Source organism: Chelmon rostratus, chromosome 8 (genome assembly GCF_017976325.1).
Source record: "Chelmon rostratus isolate fCheRos1 chromosome 8, fCheRos1.pri, whole genome shotgun sequence".
NCBI classification, from domain to species: domain Eukaryota; kingdom Metazoa; phylum Chordata; class Actinopteri; order Chaetodontiformes; family Chaetodontidae; genus Chelmon; species Chelmon rostratus.
Window position 1 is genome coordinate 24,488,471 of NC_055665.1, and position 12,570 is coordinate 24,501,040.

Genomic DNA, 12,570 nt, shown 5'->3' on the forward strand with positions numbered 1-12,570 from the left:
TCAGTGGTGTTAATACTTGATCCTGTATTGATCATTTTGTCACTAACATACAGTACATGAGTTGTGTTCACAGGCAGCAGAATGCAGTGACAGCAGTTTGATAGCTTTAACACGAAAGAGTAAAATGTCTGGAGCTGGAATTGTTTTATGAAGGATTTAATGACTCTTTTTTGAATGATGTTAAAGATTTACAGTGGTCTGAGGTGTGTCAAGAAAATGATGTAAATGCTTTAAAACATTTAATGGATAAGTTAGTGAAGTTGGTGTAGATGCACACTCTGCTTAGAAGCAGATCTGGAAAGGGCAGAAGTGCACCATGGTTGGATGACGAGTTGAGATCTTTGACGCTTCAATGGGACAACACCAAGGTGAAATCAGGGGCCCTTTTTGACAGATACTGCAAGTTGAGAGAGAAGGTCACCACGCTAAAAAGCATCAAAATGAAATATATTTCAAATATTTGTAAATGATCGTTAGAAATTCTGGAAAACTTTAAAGGAAAGGTTGAGGAAGTCAGGCAATTCCCAAAAATATGTGAAATGTGCAGCTCAGTTCATCACCAGACCATGTTGCTGATTATTTTAACTTTTTTTTTTTAAACCACCAAGTGGGGGCATTTGAGAGCTTGTATGTAATACGACGATGTCTATGCCTTCCTCACAACATCAAAGTCAAAAGTGGATTTTCCCTCAAAAAATCACTTAAACAGAAATCAAGCAATTTATCATAGATGGTCCTTATACCTGGATCACACTGCATTATTAGTCTTATTCATACAGTGTGACTTTTAAATTGTGATTTTTGTTGATGGGTCAGGAAGGAAGACTAGCGAGCAGTCTGCACAAGCTAATGGGGTTCCTATAAAGAATAAATAATAAGGTGGTCTGACGAGCAAAAGACAAAGTAGACATGATGCTTTAACTTAGTGTTTGGTTATCTTTTGCTGCTAAATAATTCACCTCCATCATAGCTCTTAGCAGTTCATATAAAATACATCCCACTGCCATTTATGTACGTAGCTTCTTTATTCTGAAAACGCTGCATGTATTCTTTCAGACACGTGGTTTTGGGCAAAAGGGGGGAGTGCAGGCGTCACATTTTCTCCCTTTTGGTCAAAGTAAAGCAATTTTGTTTTGAAAATCAGCGCAAGGGAGTGTTTTTTATAATATCATATACACACTTTGGGGAATATTCAGCAGATAGTCTCTGAATGATGACAATGACCAGACATTCAATTGAACATAAACAGTCTTAGGTCCTGAGCGTCATAAAAATTTTGCGAGTCGATAACATAGACACGTACAGCAGTGTGTTAATGCAGATTAATAAAAGCATTTTTTGCCCTATTTGAGTAAAAATAACAAGACATGGTCATTTATGCACTGATGAGCTTCAGCCCCAGGCTCTTGACACTCGCTAACCCAATATGTAATTTCGAAGGACCTGCGAGTCAACGAGAAAACAGTTTGTCCTCTGCATCTTGAAAAACATCCTGCATATGTTTTTCAGGCCACCAAAGTGATTATAGAGGTTTGATGAATGATGTTACACAGAGAGAAGCTCCCACAGCCCTCTAATGGGTTACAAAAACATCAGTTTCCTTCAACCTGTGGACAGTTGAGCAATTCAGTAATGTCTCTTTACCACAAGTCACTTAATTGGTAATAGGATTGGCATTTTGTTCCTGTCTTCTTTGGGAATTCTAATCCCCGTGGAGTTATTTTCTTAGCCTGCTCATCGCGTCTTCACTGGACATCATGACGAGCGTCTCAGTCTTGGGGGAAATTCAGCAGATACGCTGCATTACTGAGACAGCTGCTTGTTTTTCAGTCTCCTAGAAGCCTGCAGAATAACATGGCTCTTGTAGAGGAAAAGTATTGTTATTACATTTGGGTCTCAAAGAAATCCCTGTACACTCCTGTGACAGAGATGGCAGGTTCCACAATGATTACTATGATCGGGTACGTTTTTGTCAGTCACGGTCATAAATACTGACATCCAGGGTTGAGTCGAGACTGTTTCGTGTTTTCTGGCGTTTTGTTCATCAGCCGTTTAAACAGCACCTATCCTGTGATGAGGTACTTGTAGAGTCTGTAGGTTTGGGCAGGTGAAGTAAGGAGCAGGGAGGAAACTAGTCGCTATCCCGTTAGAGGCGAACGGCAGTGTCGGCCCATAGAAAACCTCCTCCTTCCCCTCTGTGCTCAGATCCAGCACCTGAGGAGAGGAAATACACATGGACATATGTTAGTTATCCTCATACACTCCCTTCAAACACAGCAGCTTAAACATGACTTGTTTTGGAACAAGGGTGAGCCTGTGTGCAGGTTGGTCTGTTCACCACTTTGGTCCAGACTGAAATATCTCAACAGCTCCAGGGAAGAACTTGAGGACTTGAGCAGAGATATTCTATCAGATAATGGATTCAATCGTCAGGTTGAACTCTGAATCTGTCCAGTACTTCGGTTTCTGACCAAACACCTGCATTCCCATCAGCCTCAAGGCTACTTTCTGGTTTCCGCTACTTAGCAAATGTTAGCATGCTAAAATACTAAACTATGCAATGGAACATGGTAAAGGTTATACCTGCTGAACATCAGCATCTTAGTGTTGTCTCTGTGAGTATATTAACGTGCAGACGTTAGCATTTAGTTCAAAGCATGCAAGTACATCCTCACATGGCTGTAAAAAATATGTAGATGACATTATTCCAGCCTGTGCCACCTCATACAGACACAAAACAAGTTTTCTTCCTCTTTCCTTAGTAAACTCAAAGTCGTGCCTTAGTCACTCTTTATCTACCCGTGAGAAAAATGAAATTCAGTCGAAAGGAAAGACTAAAAAACTATAACAAAGGGTGGTGGGAGTGTAGCCCCTCATAGTTCCCAACTGGAATCAAAAAGACAGAAATTGGTCTTGCAGAAACAACCGTACTTGTATGTACCACAACATATCCCGCTATGCAAACAATTCCTGCAGCAATCGTTATGCAACAGAGAAGGAGAAAAAAAATGGTAGATGCACTTTTCTACCTAAACAGACAACACTCAACAATTTGCCTCTCATTAACAACCAGCCAGACCATGTGGAGCAAGTTAGGGTCACCTGCAGCATATAGCTACAATTTTACATCCGAAGAGCTCGCACAAACGGTGGAAGATGCAGGGGGGGGGGATAAACCACATACATAACAGCAGGGTGGACAAAGTGTTTTTCTCCTTCCTTGATCTTTGCATTCAAGCGCAGACAGTAATGCAGAGTCTCAAAGATAAAACTAATCTCTCCAGTATACTTTTTTTTTATTCCACTCTACATTTATTGGAAGCTCGTTGACCATCTGTTTCTTGGCCACAGCTTGTTTTACTTGCTACGACTAATGTCTGGAGAAGATACTTGTCATGAGCTGTAAGTTTGGTCGGTATATTACCTAATATATAAATCATGAAAAAAACCTGCTCATGTTCTTCATGGAGGATCATTTCCATTGATCAGAACTGAGAGTACTGGATGATTGGATTGTGCTATAGTCACATCTGCTCCCTGCTCCCACTCAACTTTACCATAGAAAGTTGAAAGAATCTTGGGAGACTGTATGCGTGAGGACTTTCTTGATACCATTTTGGAGTGGAGGTCACCCGAACAAGAGTGTTTTTTGGCAAGAAACCCGGCAGTGCAGAGCACGCTGAAGGAGAGGAAAAGCACGACAGGCAAATAACTCATCAGCATGAAATTCAAACCACGCTCTCTGCCACCTGACAGTCACATTTCGGTCAGAGAAATACTTGAAAATGATCACATTTCTGAGAAAGCATTTGTTATTTTGTTAGTCTGCCTGTGCTTAACTTAAATCAATATTTCTGACAGCACTTGAAGGCAGCATTAAAACACATCTTGTCAACACCATTAAAGACCTTCAGTGCTGCTTTTTTTCTATCTAATCTACTCTTCATGTGTAAGCTGAGGCCGATGGAAACAGTCTGGGCCCTGGTCCATTGTTTAACTATGCAGGATGTATGGTCTCATCCAACCCACTGGCCATTTTAGAATTAGTGTGCTGCTGTTTCACTTCACTGCATGAACAGCAAATTATCCATGGAATAGTTGAATTCATATCACTTTATCTGATCGTTCTGACGTGTCACAACTGTTATAAGGCTAAATCTTAACCCCACACCTCTCACCTGAATGCATGCCAGAGGCTCGTTGGTCCAAATGGAGTATCCTCCAACCACATAGATCCTGTCATCGTGGACGGCAACTCCAGACTCGTTTTGACCTGAGGAGGACAGAGCAGGCACAATGTTTCACTGTGCCGAGCAGAGGACATTCTGACAATATGACTTCTACGTCCCCCGAGAGGCGGGGAGGGAGATAAATGGAGAAAGATGGGGCAAGGGCGGGTGTGTATGGAGAGCCAAGATTGAGCTCCCGCTCTCTTTCCTGTGACTTTGTCTTTAACTTTTCTAGATATAATAGGAGGAGAAGATCCTAGAACAAAAGAGGAAAGTCATGCAGGAGCAGAGAAGGAGGGAGGAATGGTGAAGTCACCTGAACTTGAAACCTTGTGAGCCTTCGTTGAAGACTATAACATGATATGAGATCCAGCGCAGCGTGCACATGATAGATTGTCTCTAGCGCCTCTAGGTCCACGCTGGTGGAGGTGGTACTCCATCCCACCTCCACCAGCATGGAGGCCATAGATGCAGCATGCCCACAGGTTCAAAGTAGGGATATATGCGTTTTCATTGTCTATCATCCTACCACCTACTCACAACCAGCAGGGAGGCATTCTGAGTTGTGTTTTTATCTAATGAGAGGAGGATGAAGCAGAGAGCTGTACTCAACCTGTGTTTCCAAGTGCAACATACAGTAGATACAGTAGAGAATTAAAAATATGCTGAGTTTGAGGTAAATCGGCATTAAAACCCCTGAAATATTAAGGATTTCTCTCTGACATTAAATATTCACAGAAATAAGCTACAGTCAGAGTTTGGTTTGATTTAAAACACACACATAAGTATTCTCTATTAGGACATGAACTTACCGTCAGGACTGTGTGGGTGCACTTTGATCAGATTTAACTGACAGTAACTGACATAAACCCCACAACTGACCTCACATTTTGGTTCAAATGTTGCTACATCCCGATTGGCGGCGGAAGGATGCGACATCCAACCTTGGCGGAAAATTGTGCTTTCATGTATTCACATTTATTCAGAGAAGCTGAGCGAGAGCGTACATTTTCAGGGCCCTTAAAAGAAAACCTGAGGAATGCCAATCCAATATTCACTCTGCTTTTAGCTCTGCTTTGCTTTCCACCAACTGTGAGGCTGTGGGCTGGAAAATCAAAGCAGAGCCAGGCTAGTCATTTCCCCCTGTTTCCAGCCTTCCATGCTAAGCTAAGCTAACCGTCTCTTGACTATAGCATCATCTTCAGCGTACGGACATGTGATCGGTATCAGACTTCTCATCTCTTCGCAAGAAAGCCAATGAGTGTATGTCAAACTATACTTTCATGAGTATACGTTACATAAAGTTTTAACCCAACAAGCTATTTTTGCAGCATTTTTCAGTGACCAGAGAGTTGAGCAGCTGATTACTATCAACCGATTAATCATACAGGATAGATTTGGAGATGTATGCACGGTCACATGTGTGGTTTGTTCACTCTGCCCACCCGTGAGGAGGCTGAAGGAGCAGCGCGTCCACTGGTCCAGGTCCATGTTGTAGGAGTCGATATGGCGGACCAGGATGCGGTCGTTGTTGTAGTCCAGGTCGTTCCCGCCTAGCACATAGAGATGCCTCCTCACCGCCGCCATGACGTGGTAAACCCGCCTCTGCAACATGGGACTGCGGGCCAGCCACTGGTCCTGAAAAGGAGGTGGAGGTGGTGGGGAATGGATTAGGGGGAAAGCAGATGGAGGGGAAGAAAGAAGGAAGAAAATGACAGGATGCAGATGAGAAGGAGGTGAGATGTAGTATGAAGAGGGAGGGAGGGAGAAACAGAGAGGGTGGGAAGGGAAGGAGGATGAATAAGAAGATTAATATTTAAGCATATCTATGCATGGGTAATTGATGTATGCTCAGCGCTAGATAAATAACGTGACACTGGAGCTCTGGTTTGTACTAATGACTTCCCTCCCTATTTCTAATCATATGTTTCAGCCACTCCATTTTACACCGAGGATCCCTGCTCATTTCACTAAGTGTGTCGAAGCTTATTTTGTGTCTGTGCGTGTGTGAGTGTGAGTGTTTGATTGAGGCAGAGAATAAGAGTGTGTGTGTGTGTGTGTGCGTCTGCTGGGAGCTGACGGGTGGCCATCTGTTGAGGGTAGAGTGGGTGGGGGGTTGCTGTTGCTCTGGCAGGTGAATGCAGATTCATGGTGAATACAAATGAGACTCCATCCCTCTCTCTTTCGCTCACGTCTCCGTTCCCTCGCTTCCACGCCGACATGTACAAACACAGACCCATATGGATGTGCAACTTACACGTATACACACTGCGTACCTCCACATACAGCCTCACCGAGAGCCAGCCCTCTTTAACAGCTGGCTCATGTGCACAAAAACAGAGGCTGCAGCTCACGACATTCCACTACAGTTAGATGAGTGTTGAAAATACAGAAATGATTTTTCATCCATGATGCACTGAAGACTGCAACAAAACAGATATTATTTGTAGAAATGTTTGCGCACATTGCATTCAGGATAAAAGGTTGTAACCATGTAGAAGCAGTATCAGGTGGATTTCCATTAAAGGACCATTACCAGTGGTTTTGCAGCTACAAACATGAATAACAAATCACAAACACATTACTTAGCCACTGATTGTATTCTAAAGTAAGCTGTAGAGTTTCATTGTTTTATGTAGTTTTCCTATTTTCCATGGTGCCATTGGTTTCCATCAATTTCCATATGGTGTGAAAATCAATTAGCAGGCTCTTGACACCTGCCTGTTGTGTAATTCATCACAGTGAACATAATGTCTGCATTAATTTTCTCAGGAAAGCCATTTATGTTACATTGATGCGTGAGTGTAGATTATATTTCAAACGTACGCACTGCATCACCTCACAGCAACAATATTACTCTGACAGCATTAACTGTTAAGCCAAGCCAATTTTTGTCTATATAGCCCAAAGCCGCACATTTGTCTCTGAACAATAGGATTCCCTCTATCCTTACAGCCCTATTCAGATAAGGAAAGACTCTGCCAAGAATCTTTATCAGTGGGAAAACAAGGGAGAGCAACAGTCGGGATGTACACGGCAGACAATAAAAGCAGTGGTGGGATTACAATATGGAGAAACATAAGTCACAGTTTTAAGTCTGACAACTGAATTAGCGTGGGAGTTCCTGGCACCAATTCACCCTCTTGCAACGTGCATGGAGGAGGGAAAGCAGTCTTAAAGGGTCAACACTATGGCAACACTTGCAGTTCTGAGAACATCAGACCAACACGTTTGTGGTGGACCCTGATGACTGCTAACACTGCTGCCAGTTTGCACACCCATCATGCATCGCGCCGAACACTTTAAATACGCCGCTGTCGTGCTGCTGACTTTTAGAGCCGGATGACGGCCACAAGCCAAAACAGGTTGGTCGGACAATAAAGTTGGTCTTCGTACTACAAGTGTCGCTGGAGTTTTGATCCTTCATGTATAGGATGTCACATGGATGTCTTCTGATGGTGAGCAGGTCGTTTTTACTGAAAACAGCTTCCAGCTGCTGGGAACAGCACCGGTGAGAGCAGTGAGAGTGAACCAAAAACAGTCGTATATCATATAAAACATACAAAATCACTAACATGGACCATAAACACTTACAGAACGGTCTTGTTTATGACACCAAGAGCTCATCACTGAATATTTACCTGTTCTGGGTCGTACACCATCAGTCGATTCTGGTACTGAGCTGTGTTCGTCACCCCACCTGTAATACAAAGCAACAACACTCCTGTCTTCTGTCAGAGAGCAAAAGATGCAAATGTGCATAAAGCGGGGGATATCTGAACTACGTGTCAAGATTGCATCTGCATGTATATGAAGAAATGTATGTGTAGAATCAACGTAAATGCAATGAATATGTGAGAGCGTGTGAGTGGCTTGAGTCCTTCTTCCTTATCGCCGTGTACCTGAGACCCAGAGCAGGTTGTCAGCCACACAGCCGGCGTGGCAGGACAGCGAGCGGTCGAAGGGTTGGACAAACATCCACTTGTTCCTCTTGGGACAGTAGCGCTCCACCGAGGGCAGCACCTGCCTCAGCTCGTTCCTGCCCCCCACTGCGTACAGGTACTGACCCAGAGCGCCCAGGACAAAGTGTTCTCTGCAGGCCTTCATGGGGGCGATCTCAGTCCAACAGTTGCCCCTGGGGTCATACCGACAAGCAGTCCTTACCGCACACGTCCTCCCGGTGGCATGCTCCGCCTCCCCTCCCACAACAAACAGGAAGTTGCCCATTACGGCCACACAATGGTGGCTGCGTCCAGTGGGCATGGGTGTTAGCTCGCTCCAGTTTGACCCCCCTGCGACGCGTACGTGCTCCTGTGCAGCCGGGTTGAAGTACCGCAGCTCCCTGACTCTGCTCACCTCCCGCTTCCGCCCGCCTGCGATGTAAAGGGTGAGAGACTGGAAACGAGGCCTGGTACGGGCTGACTGGTGGAGGGGCTGGGCGAAGGTGGTGTGGTGGTAATCCAGGGCCTCCTCCACGAGGGCAGCAGCAGTAGGGCTGGACTGGACCAGAGGGTGGCTACGGGCAAGGTGGTGCAGTGTGGGGACATCCATCAGGCCATAGCGGACATGCTGGAGTAGATCCTCGGTGTACTGGTAGCGACAGTCGTGTTCCAGCCACAGGACCACCAACTAGAGGTAGATCAGGTAAAAAAGAACTGTATCATTTATCATCATTCATCATTTTTAAAGTGAATTTTGATACCTATATCAAACTGTTTCATGAAAACAAAGATTAAATCACGGCAAACCATCTTAAATTCTTTGTGCTTTGTTCTTATTATTGTTGAAAAGAGCTGAATCACTTGGCATGTGGGGAAGGGGGAAGGAATAAAGGGTCGCACCCACAATGGGAGGAAATGTGAGAAAAATGAGTTCAGAACTGCTAATCATACAGTTATTATTTTTCTAGACACCTATAGGCTATTATGGCAAGATTGAGGCAAGCCAGCACTACATCTATACTGCGCACACACACACACACACACACGCACACAAGTACTTATTAATCAGCAACATTCAATATACAGACTGTAAATATCCAAAGGCACCCTCCTTTGTTTAATGCAGGCAGACTGGGCTGCAGAGAAGGGATTTAATTGAACTTGAGAGTGGTGGAAGGTTATTTAGCTGCGACGAGGTGTGAATGTGGGCGAGATGACGGGAGATCACTGATACCATTGTCAGGAAAACAAAGTGGTTTTTCAACGTAATCTTTGCGGAGACGGAGAACTTTGTACAGCAGAATAAAGGCAAGTTTGTAGGGCGGTGGAGACTTGGAACAGGTTGCTTTCAGACGAGGATGATCACGGACAAATCAGACAAAATCCACAGTATCACACCAGAAATCAAAACACAGCCTTTGGGGTGTGATGTACAGACACATACTCAGCGTCTCCTGAACAGCTTTTCCTTTAATTCCCCTTCAACCCTCTAAAGGAGCAAATATGCAACAAACATGCAAGTCAGGATCGTCTTTTTGTGGTATCTGTGCCACTCTCCTGTCTCTACCTCCCTTTCTCTATCGCTCACCCCGCCTCTCTCCTCCTCATTGCTCTGAAGTGACAGTATATGTGTGTGTGCTTCTGTGGATGTGTGTGTGTGCGTGTGTGTGTGTGTGTGAGCGTGTGCACTTCGGCAGCTGACTGTGAAGGTCACGCTGCATCACACAACTTCCTCGGGGCACAGAATAAATCAACTCCTTCTCCCTCCTTCCTCTCCACACTGAAAGAGAAAGTGTGTGTGTGTGTGTGTGTGAAAAGGAGAGTGAGACCACAAAAGAGAGGGAGAGAGAGTGAGGGAAAGCGATAGTGAGGGAGAGAGCTGGGGGTGGCGGGGCGGGAGAGAAAGGCAGAGCAAAGGATGGCAAGAAAGAAGAGAGAGGAAAAAAAACAAAGCCAGAGAAAATGTGATTTCCAGAGCGTGAGAGACTCTGAGAAAACTCTGAGTGACAATGATTGACGGCCAAGCTATATCAGTCCGGTATTGGCGCGCACAACCCCCCCATCCTTTCGGACGACGGCCCCCGCTTGCCGTTCGCTTCCGTCTGATGCCCAAATTAACCTTCTGGGCGAAGTGAAGGAGGCCCAAAGCAGCCTAATCAGAGGCTGATTATGGTGGCGGCGGCTGGCTAAAGGGTCAGGGTAATTGTGCCATCAGAGGCCTGATTGTTTTCAATCAGACGGGCGGCCGAGTGACAGCTGGGGGATTGGGGCCCTGATGGAGCCGCGGTGGGCCTAATCAGAGAAGAGAAGGGGAGAAAGACAGAGAGGGAGAGAGATCGGAGGGGGAGAGTGGGAGGGGGGGAGGCTGATTGGTGCAAATGAACAGTCAAAACAGTAAGTCCCCACCCCGCACTGCCGATTCACTCCACAATCCCGGCAGTTCATGACACATGCGTGCACACATGCTCATGCACAGACACATGTCACATGTGCACACAGTCAGGAACAGTGCTTCCTATTGCATATCCGCATTAATATAAACAAACAGTACAAGGAGATGCAGCCGGAAGTGTTTCGTTTGTTGTGTAGTGGTCTGTGTGCTATGGATTTTGTCATGCATTCCTCTCTGTGCATGTGCGTTTGTGTGTGTGTGTGTGTGTGTACATGGTGCCAAGGCACACTGTGTTCACATTTACAAGCTGAGATGATTCTTTCTCATTTTATTTTTTATCAAAATATTACCATAACACTGCACTTTAACAGTGTAATACTATATCCCATGTCTCTACTTGCATGGAAAACCCATCACCACATGCACACACACACACACACACACACACACACACACACACACACACTTCCAGTACCTTCCATATCTCTTCCTCGCTCAGGGAGGTGAGGCGGTCGCTCTTCAGCACCTCCCTGAGGAGGCGGTAGGGCAGCTGCAGGGCCTCGTCCTGCCTGCTCTGGCTCAGCTCAGACAGATGCTCCACCAGGAAGCCCACCACAGCCTCCTCTAAGGTGGGGAGGTGGAACAGGTCGGCCACGCGGTACAACTCCAGGTAGTTCACACTGCTCAGCTCCTGCAGGGTGAACACATAAACATACAAATGAATGCACATATTCACCATCAGTGTTTTCTCAGTACTGACAAACAGCAAAAGATATGATCTCCTAAAATTTGGGGCTTTGTTAAGAGGTTTAGCCAATAGTTAACATGTACAAGATTTAATTTTATCAGCATTTTATTATCACCATAATTTTATCATGTGGACATGTTGGACATGCAAAATCATGATACATATATACACACACAAGGCCTTAACTGGGCTGATTTCAGTTCCAGAGTTAAATGACAACATTACTGATGCCACAAAGACAGACACAGACAGAAAGAGGGTAAATAAAAAACAAGGAAGGCTGACGAAGGCTGACTAGTGGAATAAGAGTGCCATCTTCTGGCTGTCCTTCAGCACATACTCCACAGCACAAACCTGCAGCAGTTAGCACATCCCCCTCTAGTGCTGTTCAACCTGTATTACCATTACAGCTTCATGGAACTGGTTTTTAAAGTACATATTTTACACCAAGATGCAGCACATTTCAATTTTACCACTGCTGCTGTTTTACAGAAAAGTGTATGTGGTGTGTGTTATATGTAGAAAAATCCCTGAATCAGTTTTTAAAACATATGCGCTTTAGGGTCTTTGTTAAATATTACAATGATGGTTACACAAATACAACAGCAACTGACATACCACTCAAAATGTGTCAATACAATCATTTCAGATAAAGGGCTCATACCACTATACACAGCAAGTGTAGTGTCGATCAGTTATTCAATATTCTATTAACTGAGTTCTGCACATCAGTATCCATCATATTGGAGGTGGATGATCGTGACTGGCGTTACACCTCATTTTCGGTCCATTGGTGCAGCATGTAATGTTATTGATCGAGCCTTACCGTCCATTATGGGCTCTAACCACAGACCAAATACAGTAGTCAGCTGACATGTGCTCTGAAAATAAGGACGTTAGCCGGTACAGAGATGAACAAAGAGAAAAATCAATGACTTATTCAGGAGTTTGCTGTTTTGAATATAGTGAGGTTTGTGCTTGTCCCTACAAATCAATGGAGATTAGGCTTTTGCAACCACCAGGTGGCACATTTGAGTTAACTTTGCTATTGTGATGTAACTGTAAAGACCTGGACGGTAAAATACAGTCTAAAAAGATGATGTCTGGTGGCAGGGATTCGAGGTGCACGAGCTGAAGCAGTACAAACAACTGGGACTGGAGAGTATGGACTATGTGAATGTGTGTAACTGACTGAAGAAACAAGGCCAAATGCATGACCAAGTACTGGAAACCTCAGAGGGATTCTGCTCTGCAACCGCC

General features: G+C 44.7%; 1 protein-coding gene across 2 annotated transcripts in view; it reads right to left on the minus strand.

Annotated features, from left to right (window-relative positions):
* Window positions 1–697: 697 nt before the first annotated feature.
* The window catches only part of klhl32 (kelch-like family member 32), a 28,024-nt gene continuing 16,151 nt past the window's right edge, over window positions 698–12,570 (minus strand). For both annotated transcript variants that reach the window (XM_041942795.1, XM_041942796.1), the window contains exons 6-11: window positions 11,038–11,253; window positions 8,132–8,858; window positions 7,871–7,929; window positions 5,675–5,867; window positions 4,179–4,273; window positions 698–2,214 (exon numbers count right to left, since the gene is read on the minus strand). In XM_041942795.1, the coding sequence (XP_041798729.1) occupies window positions 2,053–2,214; window positions 4,179–4,273; window positions 5,675–5,867; window positions 7,871–7,929; window positions 8,132–8,858; window positions 11,038–11,253 (1,452 nt within the window). In that variant the 3' untranslated portion in view covers window positions 698–2,052. The remainder of the gene's footprint in view (window positions 2,215–4,178; window positions 4,274–5,674; window positions 5,868–7,870; window positions 7,930–8,131; window positions 8,859–11,037; window positions 11,254–12,570) is intronic.